Here is a 20100-nt window from a genome sequence, read left to right on the forward strand (position 1 = left end):
GGATCATAGCAGTGTAGTGGAGTTATACCCAGATCAATTAACAATCTGATCTGTTTCATCAGCCTTATTAAGCTTAAAATGTTTTTAAAAAATTATTGATAAATTATTTCTTCATATTTTAGGCGATATGCCTACGAGCAAATGTTCCAAAATGGTATTTGCTGGAACACACTGTTCTAAAATGTGCACCGTATTTGGTGCAGGTGGTTTAATGGACAGAGATGGAAATAACCATTAGAAATGTAGAAAGGGGGAAGATGCAACAACTGTCATGGATTGTATATTGAGCCAAAGGGGTAAGTTGAGCCACTCTTATTTCTTGGAACACCAAACACAAATTAATATAATGACCAAGTTTATTCCGTGGAATCTGTTATGGAAGTAAGGGAATACCCCCCCCTGTAATGGACAAAAATGAATGGCAAAACATTGGCATTGGACAAACCATATACACCCAATGTGGCGCTGATTTGTGCAAAGTTGATTGCAAATGCCATATTGCAAGTGCCAGTTGTAACACTTCAAAAATCCAACAGGTGGCGAATGCGCTCCACCGGGGTTTTTCATATTGAAACCGCATGGAAAAAGTGGTAAGCAAGTTAAATCCAAAAAACATATTTTCACCAAGTTAAATAAATGTCTTGTCTTACAGGTTTCATGATGCTTGTATCTAAACCACAGTAGATAATTTAAAGATTGTTCTCCACATCTATATGTTTCAATATTTCGGTCCTAAACTTAGCATAAATGTTCATCCTGGTAGCTGTGTGGGCTAATGTTGTCAAAAATGTTCCCTTGGGGTAAGTTGAGCCAAAAGCAAGTTAAGCACATTATACTTTTTTTTACAGAAGAAAACACTTTCAAAGTGTCTATTAGGTGTTAAAATATGATTCAAATTAGTGAAAGACAAAAAAGTGATTGTGATTGTATTTAATTGTGTTTTAGAAATAAAGATATATATGATTTTAAAAAGTTAGTGGTAATATTTAATTCAGTATGAATCTTAAACTGTATCCAGAGCATTGTTGATTGAAACTGTGCTGTCAGATGTCTGTTTGTAAATTCAGAGCGTTTCGCGTTCAGAGAGCACACTCTGGTCAATAAGTAGGGTTGTTCCGAAAGCTCTGACCTCACAACAACAGTCGAGCACCCAAGCTAACTGGCTAACATTGGCTAGCTACTTCCAGACACATAATGAGAGTACACCCCACTCTGACCATTTTACTCACCCTAGCAGAGCTGGTTAGGCAGTTTTCATGTTATCCAGAGTGTTGGTGACTGTAACACTGCTGCTAGCAACAATTTAATTACGCTTTGTGTCTGACGTTTATTGACAACAGACATATTCAAAGTTAATAAATTAATCTGCGCTCTGGCACAGTAAGACAAGAGTCTTTTGTTAAGAAATGTAGCTAGATAGCTAGCTAGGTAAACAATGAATCCAACGCATGACTAACGTTAGTTAGTGAGCCAGCCAGCTAACATTAGCTTGTTAGCTCACAGAACACTAACTTGAAATTGAAATACTTTGTCAAAATTAGAGTGGAGTCTTTTGTTAAGACATGGACCTAACGTAAACTCACGTATACACGTACATCGCCTTGGTCCGTTCAATTGCCCTTATTTTAGCGCCCCAAAAACGTAATACTTCCAGATCAACTGTAATGTCAATACCATTGTAAAGCACAATTTCTCCCCTTTCCAACAAAATCAATTACATGACCTAAACACTGCCCGTTTCTGCATAATTCAAGCAGGCAATGAGCCCCGTCGGGTCTCTTTAAAAATGGCATGTGGGGAAGCGAAACTAATGCGTGATAGTGAGAAGGAGAGATGTCATGTGGGAAAATGGCTTTTTTCCCCACTCGACTGTCCAACTTATCACCTTATCGCCTCTAAAATGTAAATAAAACACTATAAATAGTTTATATAATGTGTCATTACATACCTATTAGAAGGTTTGTGTCGAATTTGAATCGGGTTTTTAGGGCGGCGCTAAAGTGATCTTAGAAGTAAACAGCGGCTTTGAGAATGATGATCGCAATGCAATGATGACGAAACAAATGACGAGGTATCCCCCCTTACCCCCGTCACTGTCCATGTCTTGTTTTTAAAGGATGAGAGAAGTGCTACACCTGGTGGAGAGAGATTGTAAGACAGAAATAGTTGCTTTATGCGTGCTGTACGTTACGACATGACACGTCACGATGTAACTGAGGGTCCGTTTTTTTAAACTTTTCTCCAATACTATAGAGCCATTACCATGTCGATCAACGCTTGAAGAGAAACCTAGTTCACGCCCCCGATTTTGAAGTCAACACAGTCGCTACAGTCCCATTAGATTTCTTTGTAGCCTCGTTTGAATGTCGCGGTTACGCACATTTGTACGGAATCAAATCACATTTATTTGTCACATACACATGGTTAGCAGATGTTATTGGTCACATGGTTAGCAGATGTTATTGGTCACATGGTTAGCAGATGTTATTGGTCACATGGTTAGCAGATGTTAATGGACACATGGTTAGCAGATGTTAATGGTCACATGGTTAGCAGATGTTAACGATCACATGGTTAGCAGATGTTAATGGTCACATGGTTAGCAGATGTTAACGGTCACATGGTTAGCAGATGTTATTGGTCACATGGTTAGCAGATGTTAACGGTCACATGGTTAGCAGATGTTATTGGTCACATGGTTAGCAGATGTTAATGGTCACATGGTTAGCAGATGTTAATGGTCACATGGTTAGCAGATGTTAATGGTCACATGGTTAGCAGATGTTAATGGTCACATGGTTAGCAGATGTTAATGGTCACATGGTTAGCAGATGTTAACGGTCACATGGTTAGCAGATGTTAATGGTCACATGGTTAGCAGATGTTAATGGTCACATGGTTAGCAGATTTTAATGGTCACATGGTTAGCAGATGTTAACGATCACATGGTTAGCAGATGTTAATGGTCACATGGTTAGCAGATGTTAACGCAAGTGTAGCGAAATGCTTGTAGAATTTGCTTGACTAGTTGGGGTGGGGTGAGTTTATGTTAGCTAGCTAAACAATGGACCATAATCACAACTCATGACGTTACTACCCTGCATGAATCTGCAGGTAGCTAACCAAGCAGGTTCTACGGCTTTAACTAGTCAAGCGAAGAGATACGAAGAGTAAGATTCATACACATAACGTTAGCTAGCAACCCAGCCAGCTATCGTTAGCTAGCTAACAGTACACTTGAAATAAAACCAGTATACAGTTAAATTTAGAGATGTGTAATATCTGAAAATGTAGCTAGCTAGACTATCTTACCGGTGGTCTGCAATTGGAGTAGATAGCCAGAGCAAATTTACCAGCTATGTACATACCCATCGTGCGACAGAGCTGCAGGAGTTGTGACCTGTTTTTGTTGGTTATGTTGTCATAGTTGTGTCTAGGGGGGCATATGGGGGAGGGGATGCTGTCACCTCCAGGCAGGTGTTTGTCCTCCTGTGTGCTGAGGGTATCAGGTTCTTGTCCCGTTCTGGCATTTAGGTCGCCACAGACCAGACCACATGTCCCTGGGCCTGGAAATGATTGATTTCCCCCTCCAGGATGGAGAAGCTGTCTTCATTAAAGTATGAGGATTCTAGTGGGGGGAAATAGGTAGCACACAGGAGGACATTTTTCTCTGTTGAGATCATTTCCTTTTGAATTTCTAGCCCAAAGTCAAATGTTCCTGTTTTGATACATTTTTTATTGATCGAGTTAGGTCTGCTCCATACCACATATCCCAATTCCCTTCCCTGTTTCACACCTGGTAGTTTGGTGGATGGGGCTACCAGCTCTCTGTAACCTAGAGGGCAACTAGCAGGTCCATCTCCTCTATACCACACACCTGGTAGTGTGGTGGATGGGACTACCAGCTGTCTGTAATCTAACCTAAATGACAACTAGTCCATCTCCTCTATACCATGTTTCTTGTATTTCTTGTTGTCTGTATTTCTGATTTCTTTGCTGATGTCCAGGTTCCAGCTCCTAACCCAAAGACAGATGACCTCAGGCCTTGGATATTCCAGGATGATATAGTGAAGTCCAGTGTTGTCAGTCGTGTGGTTTGGCCTCAGACCAGTAAGTGTGAGCAGAGCCTGCTGAGCATCTGGTACATGTCATTGGCTTGGGCTAGTGTAAAAGGGGGGGTGGGGTGGCTGTTCTCTATCAGAAAGACTCCACTAGTAGTGACAGAACATCCATATGAGATGACATAACTTAGTATTGAGTCAGTGTGTGTGTGTGTGTGTGTGTGTGTGTGTGTGTGTGTGTGTGTGTGTGTGTGTGAGAACGATGACTGCAGGCTGTTCATCATGTGACATGTGACCTTTATAGTAACAGGCTGACCTGTCCCTCTCCAGAGGTCAACCGGGGGGTCAACCTCTCCCTAAGTAGGGGTCAGGATGTACTATCCCATCCCCATGTGAGGTAACATAGTATTTAAGAGGGGAAACTGTGTCGTGAGTGAATGCACACACAGGCACACAATTGATACCTACAGTGTTGCTTTCCTTCTCTCATCTCCTCTCCTTTACCGTATCTCTCCTTCTCTCATCTTCTCTCCTTCACCATATCTCTCCTTCACTGTATCTTTCCTACTCTCAACTCCTGTCTTTCTCTCGTCTCCTCTCTTTCACACTCTATTTCCATCTCTCTCTCTCCTCAATCTCTGTCTCTCTCTTTCTGTCTCTCTCCCTCTCCCTATCTCTCTCATGTTAGCCTCTTTAATGGAGTTGTTAAACATTAAGTATTTAGAGTGCTACAGTAAGTGAGTCAAGCATGGAGAGGCCTAATCTTTGCGTTCCAGTCTAGGGGTCTTTGAGTACCTTGTAATCTAGCTCTTACGCACGCACGCACGCACGCACGCACGCACGCACGCACGCACGCACGCACGCACGCACGCACGCACGCACGCACGCACGCACGCACGCACGCACGCACGCACACACACACACACACACACACACACACACACACACACACACACACACACACACACACACACACACACACACACACACACACACACACACACACACACACACACACACACACACACACCTGTTACATGTCCCTCGTCTAGATTCGATAGTGCCAACAGTGACGTGGTATGTATTGTATAATGCCAATGACTGGAACGAACTGCAAAAATCACTAAAGCTGGAGCCTCTTATCTCCCTCACTAGCTTTAAGTACCAGCTGTCTGAGCAGCTCACAGATCACTGCACCTGTACATAGCTCATTTGTAAATAGTCCATCCAACTATCTCATCCCCATTCTGTATTTATTTATCTATCTAGCGACCCACCTCGACCACATCCGGGGAAATTTCAGAGCACCTTATTCAAAATACCAAATAATTCATAATAAAAATTCATTAAAAAAAATACAAGTGTTATCCTTTTATGGCTGGGGGCAGTATTGAGTAGCTTGGATGAAAGGTGCCCAGAGTAAACTGCCTGCTACTCAGTCCCAGTTGATAATATATACATATTATTAGTATATTTGGATAGAAAACACTCTGATGTTTCTAAAAATGTTTGAATTATGTCTGTGAGTATAACAGAACTCATATAACAGGCAAAAACCTGAGAAAAAAAAATCAAAACAGGAAGTGGGAATTCTGAGGCTGGTAGTTTTTCAACTCAGTCCCTATTGAAGATACAGGGGGATATTAGTCATGTTGCACTTCCTAAGGCTTCCACTAGATGTCAACAGTCTCTAGAACCTTGTTTGATGCTTCTGAATGAGAGAGGAATGAGTCAGAGGTCTGCCTGAGTCCCACGAGCTGAACATGCGCGGTCACGTGAAAGCTAGCTTGCTTTCCATTGCATTTCTACAGACAAAGGAATTCTCCAGTTGGAACATTATTGAAGATTTATGTTAAAAACATCCTAAAGATTGATTTTATACATCGTTTGACATGTTTCTACGGACTGTAATGGAACTTTTCGAATTTTCGTCCGCTCGTCTGCTCGCGCGTCATGAATTTGGATTACTGGGCTGAACGCGCTAACAACAAGGAGGAATTTGGACATAAATGATGGACATTATCGAACAAAACAAATCTTTATTGTGGAACTGGGATTACTGGGAGTGCATTCTGATGAAGATCATCAAAGGTAAGTGAATATTTATAATGCTATTTCTGACTAATGTTCACTACACAACATGGCAGATATTTCTTTGGCTGGTTTGGTCTCTGAGCGCTGTACTCAGATTATTGCATGGTGTGGTTTTCCGTAAAGTTTTTTTTAAATCTGACACAGCGGTTGCATTAAGGAGAAATGTATCTAAAGTTCCATGTATAATAGTTGTATCTTTCCTCAATGTTTATTATGAGTATTTCTGTCAATTGATGTGCCTCTCTGCAAAATCACCGCATGTTTTGGAACTACTGAATATAACGTGTCAATGTAAACTGAGATTTTTGGATATAAATGCACTTTATCGAACAAAACATACATGTATTGTGTAACATAAAGTCCTATGAGTGTCATCTGATGAAGGTCATCAAAGGTTAGTGATTCATTTTATCTCTATTTGTGCTTTTTGTGACTCCTCTCTTTGGCTGGAAAAATGGCTGTATTTTTCTGTGACTTGGCGGTGACCTAACATAATCGTTTGTGGTGCTTTCGCTGTAAAGCCTATATGAAATCGGACACTGTGGTGGGATTAACAACGAGATTACCTTTAAAATTGTATAAAATACTTGTATGTTTGAGGAATTTTAATTATGAGATTTCTGTTGTTTTAATTTGGCGCCCTGCACTTTCACTGGCTTTTGTCATATCGATCCCGTAAACGGGATCTCAGCCCAAAGAAGTTAATCACTTACCTTTGAAGATCTTCATATGGTTGCAGTCACAAGAGTCCCAGCTACACAATAAATGTTTGTATAGTTCGATGAAGTCCCTCTTTATATCCCAAAAACCTAGTTTTGTTGGGTAATCCACTGGCTCAAAGGCGGTCAAAACATACAGACGAATACATCCCAATAGTACCGGTAAAGTTCGTCGAAACACGCCAAACGATGTTTATAAATAATCCTCAGGTTGTCAATTGTCTAAATAATCGATAATATTTCAACAGGACAATAGCGTATTCAATAGAAAGGAAAAACAACGAAGGGCGCGCACTCGGTCACGCCCGCAAACAAGCACTGCATGATTCTACAGTCCAATGACAGGTCTTTTTCCAAAAACAAGCCTGAAACATTGTCTAAAGACTGTTGACATCTAGTGGAAGCCATGGGAACTGTGTATATATACAATTATATTTGTGTTTGTGGAGTAATTTACATCTACTAGATGCCTTTTGCAATGAGGAGCCACAGTCATCGGCTTCATCAATAAATGCATCGACAACGTCGTCCCCTCAGTGACAGTATGTTAATATCCAAACCAGAAGCCATCGATTACAGCCATCATCCGCATCGAGCTAATGTTCCGCATCGAGCTAAAGGAACGGGACAATAATCCGGACACCTATAAGAAATCCTTATTCCTGTCCCTGACCGAGTTTGTAATACCAATATGTTCCAAGCAGACCACCATAGTCCCTGTGCTCAAGAACACCGAGGTAACAATCCTAAATGACTACCGATCCGTAGCACTCACATATGTGGCCATGAAGTGTTTTGAAAGTTTGGTCATGGCTCACATCAACACCTTTATCCCAGAAACCCTAGACCCCACTCCAATTTGCCTACTGCCCCACCAGATCCACAGATGACACAATCTCTATTGCACTCCGCACTGCCCTTTCCCACCTGGACAAGGAGGAACACCTATGTGAGAATGCTATTCATTGACTACAGCTCAGCGGTCAACACCAAAGTGCACCTCAAAGCTCATTGCTAAGCTAAGGACTCTGCAACTGGATCCTGGACTTCCTGACGATCAGCCCCCAGGTGGTAGGGGTAGGTAACAACACATCTGCCACGCTGATCCTCAACACAGGAGCCCCTCAGGGGTGCGTGCTCAGTCCCCTCCTGTACTCCCTGCTCACCCATGACTACATGGCCAGGCACAACTCCAACACCATCATTAAGTTTGCTGTTGACATACAGTGGTAGGCCTGATCACTGACAACGACAAAACAACCTACAGGGAGGAGTTCAGAGAACTGACAGTGTGGTGCTAGGATAACAACCTCTTCCTCAAAGTGATCAAGACAAAGGAGATGATCGTGGGCAACAGGAAAAGGAGGGCTGAGCATTCTCATCAACAGGGCTGTAGTGGAGCAGGTTGAGAGCTTCAAGTTCCTAGGTGTCCATATCACCAACAAACTATCATACACCAAGACAGTCGTGAAGAGGGCATGACAACGCCTATTCCCCCTCAGGAGACTGGAGGGATTTGTCATGGGTCCCCAGATCCTCAAGAAGTTCTGGTCTCTCTCTCTACAGACACACTGGTCTCTCTCTCCACAGGCACACTGGTCTCTCTCTCTCTACAGACACACTGGTCTCTCTCTCTACAGACACACAGGTCTCTCTCTCTACAGACACACTGGTCTCTCTCTCTCTACAGACACAATTGTCTCTCTCTCTCTACAGACATACACTGGTCTCTCTCTCTACAGACACACTGGTCTCTCTCTCTACAGACACACACTGGTCTCTCTCTCTACAGACACACTGATCTCTCTTATCACAGACACACTGGTCTCTCTTTCTACAGACACACTGGTCTCTCTTTCTACAGACACACTGGTCTCTCTGTACAGACACACTGGTCTCTCTCCACAGACACACTGGTCTCTCTTTCTACAGACACACTGGACTACATACAGAAGACACACGGAGAAGACAGACTAGGGGAAGACAGACTAGACGACATAGAGAAGACACACTGGACTACATAGAGAGGACACTGGATTCCATAGAGAAGACAGATTGGACTACATATAGAAGACACACTGGCCTACATAGAGAAGACACACTGGACTACATAGAGAAGACACACTGGACTACTTAGAGAAGACACACTGGACTACATGTAGAAGACACCCTGGACTACATGTAGAAGACACTGGACCAAATAGAGAAGACACTGGACCACATAGAGAAGACACTGGACTACATAGAGAAGACACTGGACTACATAAAGAAGACACACTGGACCACATGGAGAAGACACTGGACTACATAGAGAAGACACACTGGACTACATAGAGAAGGCACACTGGACTACATAGAGAAGACACTGGACTACATAGAGAAGACACACTGGACTACATAGAGAAGACACTGGACTACATAGAGAAGGCACACTGGACCAAATAGAGAAGAAACTGGACCACATAGAGAAGACACTGGACCACATAGAGAAGACACTGGACCAAATAGAGAAGACACTGGACCAAATAGAGAAAACACTGGACCACATGGAGAAGACACTGGACTACATAGAGAAGACACACTGGACTACATAGAGAAGACACACTGGACTACATAGAGAAGACACACTGGACTACATAGAGAAGACACTGGACTACATAGAGAAGACACACTGGACTACATAGAGAAGACACTGGACTACATAGAGAAGACACACTGGACTACATAGAGAAGACACTGGACCAAATAGAGAAGACACTGGACAACATAGAGAAGACACTGGACTACATAGAGAAGACACACTGGACCACATGGAGAAGACACTGGACTACATAGAGAAGACACACTGGACTACATAGAGAAGACACACTGGACTACATAGAGAAGACACACTGGACTACATAGAGAAGACACTGACCTACATAGAGAAGACATACTGGACTACATAGAGAAGACACACTGGACTACATAGAGAAGACACTGGACTACATAGAGAAGACACACTGGACTACATAGAGAAGACACTGGACCACATAGAAAATACACACTGGACTACATAGAGAAGACACACTGGACTACATAGAGAAGACACACTGGACTACATAGAGAAGACACTGGACTACATAGAGAAGACACACTGGACTACATAGAGAAGACACACTGGACTACATAGAGAAGACACTGGACTTCATAGAGAAGACACACTGGACTACATAGAGAAAACACTGGACTACATAGAGAAGACACTGGACTATATAGAGAAGACACTGGACTACATAGAGAAGACACACTGGACTACATAGAAAAGACACTGGACTACATAGAGAAGACACACTGGACTACATAGAGAAGACACACTGGACTACATAGAGAAGACACTGGACCACATAGAGAAGACACACTGGACTACTTAGAGAAGACACACTGGACTACATGTAGAAGACACCCTGGACTACATGTAGAAGACACTGGACCAAATAGAGAAGACACTGGACCACATAGAGAAGACACTGGACTACATAGAGAAGACACTGGACTACATAGAGAAGACACACTGGACCACATGGAGAAGACACACTGGACTACATAGAGAAGACACACTGGACTACATAGAGAAGACACTGGACTACATAGAGAAGACACTGGACTACATAGAGAAGACACACTGGACTACATAGAGAAGACACTGGACTACATAGAGAAGGCACACTGGACCAAATAGAGAAGAAACTGGACCACATAGAGAAGACACTGGACCACATAGAGAAGACACTGGACCAAATAGAGAAGACACTGGACCAAATAGAGAAAACACTGGACCACATGGAGAAGACACTGGACTACATAGAGAAGACACACTGGACTACATAGAGAAGACACACTGGACTACATAGAAGAAGACACATAGAGAAGACACTGGACACACTGGACTACATAGAGAAGACACTGGACTACATAGAGAAGACACACTGGACTACATAGAAAAGACACTGGACGACCTAGAGAAGACACACTGGACTACATAGAGAAGACACTGGACTACATAGAGAAGACACTGGACTATATAGAGAAGACACACTGGACTACATAGAGAATACACACTGGACTACATAGAGAAGACACTGGACCAAATAGAGAAGACACTGGACAACATAGAGAAGACACTGGACTACATAGAGAAGACACACTGGACCACATGGAGAAGACACTGGACTACATAGAGAAGACACACTGGACTACATAGAGAAGACACACTGGACTACATAGAGAAGACACACTGGACTACATAGAGAAGACACTGACCTACATAGAGAAGACATACTGGACTACATAGAGAAGACACACTGGACTACATAGAGAAGACACTGGACTACATAGAGAAGACACACTGGACTACATAGAGAAGACACTGGACCACATAGAAAATACACACTGGACTACATAGAGAAGACACACTGGACTACATAGAGAAGACACACTGGACTACATAGAGAAGACACTGGACTACATAGAGAAGACACACTGGACTACATAGAGAAGACACACTGGACTACATAGAGAAGACACTGGACTTCATAGAGAAGACACACTGGACTACATAGAGAAAACACTGGACTACATAGAGAAGACACTGGACTATATAGAGAAGACACTGGACTACATAGAGAAGACACACTGGACTACATAGAAAAGACACTGGACTACATAGAGAAGACACACTGGACTACATAGAGAAGACACACTGGACTACATAGAGAAGACACTGGACTACATAGAGAAAACACACTGGACTACATAGAGAAGACACTTGACTACATAGAGAAGACACACTGGACTACATAGAGAAGACACTGGACCACATAGAGAAGACACTGGACCACATAGAGAAGACACTAGACTACATAGAGAAGACATGTGTGTGTTTGCTTGTGCGTGTGTCTGTCTATTTGTGTGTGTGTGTGCGTGTGTGTTTGCTTGTGCGTGTGTCTGTCTATGTGTGTGCGTGCGTGTGTGTTTGCTTGTGCGTGTGTCTGTCTATTTGTGTGTGTGTGCGTGTGTGTTTGCTTGTGCCCTGTGCCCCTGCTCCAGTTTCTTATTGGGTAAAGTAAGGTAGGGTTAGGGTTACCCCGGTCTGATAGACTAGCCATCATGATCCCAGATCATACAGACTGGTCTACTGGGACATCCCTCTCTCTCATACAGACTGGTCTACTGGGACATCCCTCTCTCTCTCAACCTCTAGGGACTCAGCAGAGGTAAGACTGGATGATACACGCATGTGTGTGTATATGTGTCTATGAAGGCTTCTGAAGTATTATCAAGTGTTACGAAGTGTGCTGGTTTGGTGAATCTCAGATGCCATAGCTCCTAGGTTGATTTGGTGAATGAATCCGCAAAACACCAGTCTCAACTTCAACAGTGAGGTGACTACCTCCTGAAGCTTGTTGAGAGAATGCCAAAAGTGTGCAAAGCTCTCGTCAAGGCAAAGGGGGGCTACTTTGAAGAATCTCAAATATATTTTGATTTGTTTAACACTTTTTTGGTGTTTTTTTCATAGGTTATGTAGTGGATGTCATAGGTTATGTAGTGGATGGTATAGGTTATGTAGTTACTTCATGATTCCATATGTGTTATTTCATAGTTTTGATGTCTTCACTATTATTCTTAAAAACAATTCTACAAAAATAAAGAAAAGCCCTTGAATGAGTAGGTGGATGTTATAGATTATGTAGTGAATGTTATAGGTTATGTAGTGAATGTTATAGGTTATGTAGTGAATGTTATAGGTTATGTAGTGAATGTTATAGGTTATGTAGTGAATGTTATAGGTTATGTAGTGGATGGTATAGGTTATGTAGTGGATGGTATAGGTTATGTAGTGAATGTTATAGGTTATGTAGTGAAATGTATAGGTTATGTAGTGAATGTCATAGATTATGTAGTGAATGTTATAGGTTATGTAGTGAATGGTATAGGTTATGTACTGAACTGTATAGGTTATGTAGTGAATGTTATAGGTTATGGAGTGGATGTTATAGGTTATAGGTTATGTAGTGGATGTTATAGGTTATGTAGTGGATGTTATAGGTTATGGAGTGGATGTTATAGGTTATAGGTTATGTAGTGAATGTTATAGGTTATGTAGTGGATGTTATAGGTTATAGGTTATGTAGTGGATGTTATAGGTTATGTAGTGGATGTTATAGGTTATATGTTATGTAGTGGATGTTATAGGTTATGTAGTGGATGGTATGTGTTATAGGTTATGTAGTGAATGTTATAGGTTATGTAGTGGATGTTATAGGTTATGTAGTGGATGTTATAGGTTATGTAGTGAATGTTATAGGTTATGTAGTGGATGTTATAGGTTATGTAGTGAATGTTATAGGTTATATGTCATGTAGTTGATGTTATATGTTATAGGTTATGTAGTGGATGTTATAGGTTATGTAGTGGATGTTATAGGTTATGTAGTGGATGTCATAGGTTATGTAGTGGATGTTATAGGTTATGTAGTGGATGGTATGTGTTATAGGTTATGTAGTGAATGTTATAGGTTATAGGTTATGTAGTGGATGTTATATGTTATAGGTTATGTAGTGGATGGTATGTGTTATAGGTTATGTAGTGATTGTTATAGGTTATGTAGTGGATGTTATAGGTTATGTAGTGGATGTTATAGGTTATGTAGTGGATGGTATGTGTTGTAGGTTATGTAGTGATTGTTATAGGTTATGTAGTGATTGTTATAGGTTATGTAGTGGATTTTATAGGTTATGTAGTGGATGGTATGTGTTATAGGTTATGTAGTGATTGTTATAGGTTATGTAGTGAATGTTATAGGTTATGTAGTGGATGTTATAGGTTATGTAGTGGATGGTATGTGTTATAGGTTATGTAGTGATTGTTATAGGTTATGTAGTGAATGTTATAGGTTATGTAGTGGATGTTATAGGTTATGTAGTGGATGTTATAGGTTATGTAGTGAACTGTATAGGTTATGGAGTGAATGTTATAGGTTATGTAGTGAATGTTATGGGTTATGTAGTGAATGTTATGGGTTATGTGGCCTGCACAATATGGGCAACAACAACAAAAACAGGCCTAGTTAATTTGTGAACTTTTGGAATCATGGTAATATAATGATTATTCTTATTGTATAGTTAGAATTCAGTGGGAAGCACCTTGAATACGTTGTTCTTTCACATGACAATAAATGAATAAGCCAGGGAGGAATTATTGACGGTGTAGGAATCAAAGTGTTGGTCAGTATTTCCAGGGGACCCTAATTAGATGCTACATGTTTCTTACCTCCTGCAGCTAGCTAGCTAACATTTTAATGTTTCACCAATTCCTCTCTGATTTAGAAGATACCATTCCACAAACAACAAGCGTACAGAGCCTTCAGAAAGTACTCAAACCCTAACTATTCCACATTTGTTGTTACAGCCTGAATTCAAAATGGATTAAATAGTTTTTTTCACACCATACCCCATAATGGCAAAGTGAAAACATGTTTTTAGAATATTTTGCCAGTTTAATAAAAATAAAATACAGACATGTAATTTACATACTGTAAGTGTTCACACCCCTGAGTCAATACTTTGTAGAAGCACCTTTGGCAGCGATTACAGCTGTGAGGCTTTCTGGGTAAATCTCTAAGAGCTTTCCACACCTGGATTGTGCAACATTATCCAATTATTATTTTCAAAATTCTTCAAGCTCTGTCAAATTGCTTGTTGATCATCGCTAGACAAACATTTTCTGGTCTTCCCATAGATTTTCACGTAGATTAAAGTCAAAACTATAACTCGTCGACTCCCGTGTAGATTTGACCTTATTGTCCTGCTGAAAGGTGAATGAATCTCCCAGTGAATGTTGGAAACAGACTTAACCAGGTTTTCCTCTAGGATTTTACCTGTGCTTAGCTCCATTCAGTTAATTTTTTATCCTGAAAAACTCCCCAGTCCTTAAATATTGCAAGCATACCCATAACATGATGCAGCCACCACTATGGAAAGTGGTACTCACTAATGTGTTGTCACCTCTTCATCCCTTTCTTCTCTTTCCCCCTCAACCCCCTCTCTCTCATATCCACCCCTCATAAGCCTTTCTCCTTTATCTCTGTCACTTCTCCTTTATCTCTCTCCTTTCTCCTTTATCTCTCTCACTTCTCCTTTATCTCTCTCACTTCTCCTTTATCTCTCTCATTTATCCTTTATCTCTCTCACTTCTCCCTGCTCCAATTATTTTTCTCTCTATAATTATCCTGTCTTCATTTCCCCCCAATTATCCCTCTCTCTCGCTATCTCTTTCTCTGTCTATCTATATATATTCAATTAAAGGGGTTTATTGGCATGGGAAACATATGTTAACATTGCCAAAGCAAGTGAAGTACATAATAAACAAAAGTGAAATAAACTATTAAAATGAACAGTAAACATTACACTCACAGAAGTTCCAAAATAATAAAGACGTTACAAATGTCATAATGTGTCTATATACAGTGTTGTAACAATGTGCAAATAGTTAAAGTACAAAAGGGAGAAAAATAAATAAATATATATATATATATATATATATAACTTGTGTGTGTGTGTGTGTGTCTATATATAGGTATAGGTATAGTATAGGAGTATTGAATACTGTGTATATGTCTATATATAGGTGTAGTATAGGAATACTGCACAACTCCGAAACCCAGTGACCCTGTGCTGCCTCCTCTCCTCCCTGTTGTTCTAACCAGGTCAGATGCATAGCAAGTGAACAGGAGGACGTGTTTTGTCTGTGTGTCAGGCATCAGGGTGTCAGTGTCAAGCAGTTGAAAGCAGAGCCAGTCTAAAGCAACTGGTGCGGATAGCAGGACTGTCAGCAGCAAACATGTCACACTCTCTAACCCTCTCTCTCACTCTCTCTCCAAAACAGTGTATATATTTACAGTTGAAGTCGGAAGTTTATATACACTTAGGTTGGAGTCATTCAAAATATAGCTCTAAGCACTAGCTGTCAGAGCAGCTCGCAGATCACTGCACCTGTACATAGCCCATCTGTAAATAGCCCATCCAACTACCTCATCCCCATACTGTATTTATTTATTTATCTTTCTCCTTTGCACCCCAGTATCTCTACTTGCACATTCATCTTCTGCACATCTACCATTCCAGTGTTTATTTTCTATATTGTAATTACTTCGCCACCATGGCCAATTTATTGCCTTAACTCCCTTATCTTACCTCATTTGCACTCACTGTATATATACTTTTTGTTTCCTTTTGTTCTACTGTATTATTGACTATGTTTTGTTTATTCCATGTGTAACTCTGTGTTGTTCTATGTGTCGAACTGCTTTGCTTTATCTTGGCCAGGTCGCAATTGTAAATGAGAACTTGTTCTCAAACTGGCCTACATGGTTAAATAAAGGTGTTCTCAACTAGCCTACATGGTTAAATAAAGGTGTTCTCAACTGGCCTACCTGGTTAAATAAAGGTGTTCTCAACTGGCCTACCTGGTTAAATAAAGGTGTTCTCAACTGGCCTACATGGTTAAATAAAGGTGTTCTCAACTGGCCTACCTGGTTAAATAAAGGTGTTCTCAACTAGCCTACATGGTTAAATAAAGGTGTTCTCAACTGGCCTACCTGGTTAAATAAAGGTGTTCTCAACTGGCCTACCTGGTTAAATAAAGGTGTTCTCAACTAGCCTACATGGTTAAATAAAGGTGTTCTCAACTGGCCTACCTGGTTAAATAAAGGTGTTCTCAACTGGCCTACCTGGTTAAATAAAGGTGTTCTCAACTGGCCTACCTGGTTAAATAAAGGTGTTCTCAACTAGCCTACCTGGTTAAATAAAGGTGTTCTCAACTGGCCTACCTGGTTAAATAAAGGTGTTCTCAACTGGCCTACCTGGTTAAATAAAGGTGTTCTCAACTGGCCTACCTGGTTAAATAAAGGTGAAATAAAAAAATGTTATAAAAAATATATAATGTATGTTTACATTGCCAAATAACAATAATCACTGCATTTATTTTTCTCTCCTGGTCCCGTACTTCAGGTTTGAGAAGGAGAGGGTAGCAGAGGTGAGGAACCATCTGTTGACTGCTGGAGAGCCTGTTACCCTGAAGACTGCCACCATCTGTCTCTCTGGGCCTTAGAGCCTGAGGACAGCCTCTCTCTCTGGGCCTTAGAGTCTGAGGACAGCCTCTCTCTCTGGGCCTTAGAGCCCGAGGAGCCTGAGGACAGCCTCTCTCTCTGGGCCTTAGAGTCTGAGGACAGCTTCTCTCTCTGGGCCTTAGAGTCTGAGGTCAGCCTCTCTCTCTGGCCATACAGCCAGGCCTGGTGCTGAAGTCTGCCACCCTCCCTGGATCTCCTCACCTGGATCTCCTCACCTGGATCTCCTCACCTGGATTTCCTGGGCCTCAGGCTACAGGCTAAGGGTCTTTGTTAGGGACCTGGGTCTGGGACTGTGGGAACAGCAGCAGCTGGAGAAACCATGGAGGTGGCTATGGTGGACTTTGAGAGTCTGGACGATATTGACAGCAGCCTGGAAAATGAACTGGACAACTCAGATTACCCTGATGAGACCGCTGCCCTGGCGGTCGACATTCCCCCCGAACAATGCTCCTTCCCCGGCTCTCACCACCTCTTCTCCCCCCTGCCCAACCATACCTCCACCCCCCAGCCTCACCGCCCCTCCTCACACAACCCCCACATTTGGCACACCTCCCCATGCCCGTCCCCGTCCCCCAATAATTTGGGCGTGCCTCAGTCGCCCCTCATGCCAGCCCACAGCAGGAGGGGGCACCCTAGATGTGCCAGCATCATCACCAACTGGCAGAAGTTGCTTAATAGTGAGACCCAGATGCAGAGCGAGACCATCTTCAGCCAGCTGGCTAAGGAGTGCTGTGAGGATCTGTTTGTGGACAAGACAGGTCTAGACGACGGAGACCAAAAGGTCATCATCAACATCGCCGGGCTACGATTCGAGACGCAACTTAAAACCCTCGACCAGTTCCCTGAGACCCTTCTGGGGGACCCTATGAAGAGGATGGACTACTTTGACCCCATGAGGAACCTGTATTTCTTCGACAGGAACCGGCCCAGCTTCGATGGCATCCTGTACTACTACCAGTCAGGAGGGAAGATCCGTCGGCCGGCCAACGTGCCGCTGGATGTGTTTGCTGATGAGATCGTGTTCTATGAGCTGGGGAGCGACGCCATGGAGCAGTTCAGAGAGGACGAGGGCTTCATCAAGGAAGTGGAGATCCCTCTCCCGACCAATGAGATGTATCACCAGTTCTGGCTGCTGTTCGAGTACCCCGAGAGTTCCAACGCGGCACGCGGCGTGGCGCTGGTTTCTGTGTTTGTCATCGTTATCTCCATCATCATCTTCTGCCTGGAGACGCTGCCGGAGTTCCGGGAAAACTCCCTGGACCCCGTCCTACCCACCACCGTCACGCATCTGATGCCTTTGGATGGGAACCAATCGCTGGGCGGCCTCGGGACCTTGTTCCTGCCCTCGGCCAAGCCCAAAACCATCACCTCCACGTTCTCCGACCCGTTCTTCATCATCGAGACGGCCTGCATCGTCTGGTTCTTCTTCGAGCTGGCTGTGCGCTTCGTGGTTTGTCCCTCCAAGAGCGACTTCTTCCACAACCTCATGAACATCATCGACATTGTCTCCATCATCCCGTACTTCGTCACCTTGGTAACGGAGCTGGTCACCACCCCGGACCAGAACTCCAGCCAGGCAATGTCTCTGGCCATCCTTCGTATCATCCGCCTGGTTAGGGTGTTCAGGATCTTCAAGCTGTCCAGACACTCCAAGGGGCTCCAGATCCTGGGCCAGACACTGAAGGCCAGCATGCGGGAGCTGGGCCTGCTCATCTTCTTCCTCTTCATCGGAGTCATCCTCTTCTCCAGCGCCATCTACTTCGCCGAGGTGGACGAGCCCAGCACGCAGTTCGTCAGCATCCCCGACGGGTTCTGGTGGGCTGTGGTCACCATGACTACAGTGGGCTACGGCGACATGTGCCCGATCACCATGGGGGGAAAGATGGTGGGGACACTCTGTGCCATCGCTGGCGTGCTGACCATCGCCCTGCCCGTCCCCGTCATTGTGTCCAACTTCAACTACTTCTACCACCGGGAGACGGAGCAAGAGGACAAGCAGCCGATGGCAGACACAGCAGAGCTGGCCATGAAGGCCTCAGGAGACAGTAAACATGGGAGTAGCACCTCTCTGAACAAGACCAACGGGACCTGGCAGGGAAACTAGCTCACTGGCCTCTAAGACATGGAGACCGACAGTGGAAGAGACAGACTGGGACAGAGACATTATGGAGACTGACTGATATTTCTACAGAGCTACATAGACTGGTATTGTCTATTCTAACACTGTAGAAGAGACAATGTGGGACAGACAGACACAGACAGACTTACCTGTCCACCTATCCACTGTGAGGACAGACAGAGTGACCTGTCCATTATGGAAGATAGCGACTGAGACAGAGACAGACTCTCCTGTCCTCGGGGAGAAAGACATAAAATCCCCCCCTGTGGGAAGACACAGTGATACCTGCCCTTTACTGTTAGATAAAGACAGTCGTGAAACATTTTTTTAAAGTGAGAAAAAGTGTTGGGTTTGCTAGGAGATCAGTAAGCATGGAGTCGTGTGTTGCTTTTCATCACGATGATTCTTCGAGTGACCGTTAACAACTTAATTCCCATGGTAACAGTGTTGTACTACTAATGTATAAAATACATTTGTTTTATCACTATCAAAAATCTCGTATCCCACATGAAAACATTCAGATCAATTTAACTAATATCATAACTATCACATGGTAGACTGTCTGGATCGCGTTTGTTTAAATGTATTTGTTGATACGTTTATTTGTGTATTTTGATAATTATATGAATGTGGAATCTATTACTGTAGAACATTAATACATTCACATTAACGGATTACATTCTCTATATAGTGCATTACTACCAGGGGAGTAATGGATTACATTCTCTATATAGTGCATTACTACCAGGGGAGTAATGGATTACATTCCCTATATAGTGCATTACTACCAGGGGAGTAATGGATTACATTCTCTATATAGTGCATTACTACCAGGGGAGTAATGGATTACATTCTCTATATAGTGCATTACTACCAGGGGAGTAATGGATTACATTCCCTATACAGTGCATTACTACCAGGGGAGTAATGGATTACATT

The 20100-nt window shown here is 42.7% G+C and overlaps 1 protein-coding gene across 1 annotated transcript; it reads left to right on the forward strand.

Annotated features, from left to right (window-relative positions):
- The first annotated feature begins 17361 nt into the window (after positions 1-17361).
- On the forward strand, positions 17362-19146 carry LOC139417443 (potassium voltage-gated channel, shaker-related subfamily, member 10a). The gene has a single exon (XM_071166727.1). It carries the CDS (start codon positions 17362-17364, stop codon positions 19144-19146), a length of 1785 nt encoding a protein of 594 aa, XP_071022828.1.
- Positions 19147-20100: the final 954 nt, after the last annotated feature.

Source organism: Oncorhynchus clarkii, chromosome 9 (assembly GCF_045791955.1).
Source record: "Oncorhynchus clarkii lewisi isolate Uvic-CL-2024 chromosome 9, UVic_Ocla_1.0, whole genome shotgun sequence".
Taxonomy (NCBI): domain Eukaryota; kingdom Metazoa; phylum Chordata; class Actinopteri; order Salmoniformes; family Salmonidae; genus Oncorhynchus; species Oncorhynchus clarkii.

What these genes read in the sequence shown, in the direction of transcription:
- LOC139417443 (XM_071166727.1), top strand. Translation starts at nt 17,362, where the DNA reads ATGGAGGTGGCTATGGTGGACTTTGAGAGTCTGGACGATATTGACAGC.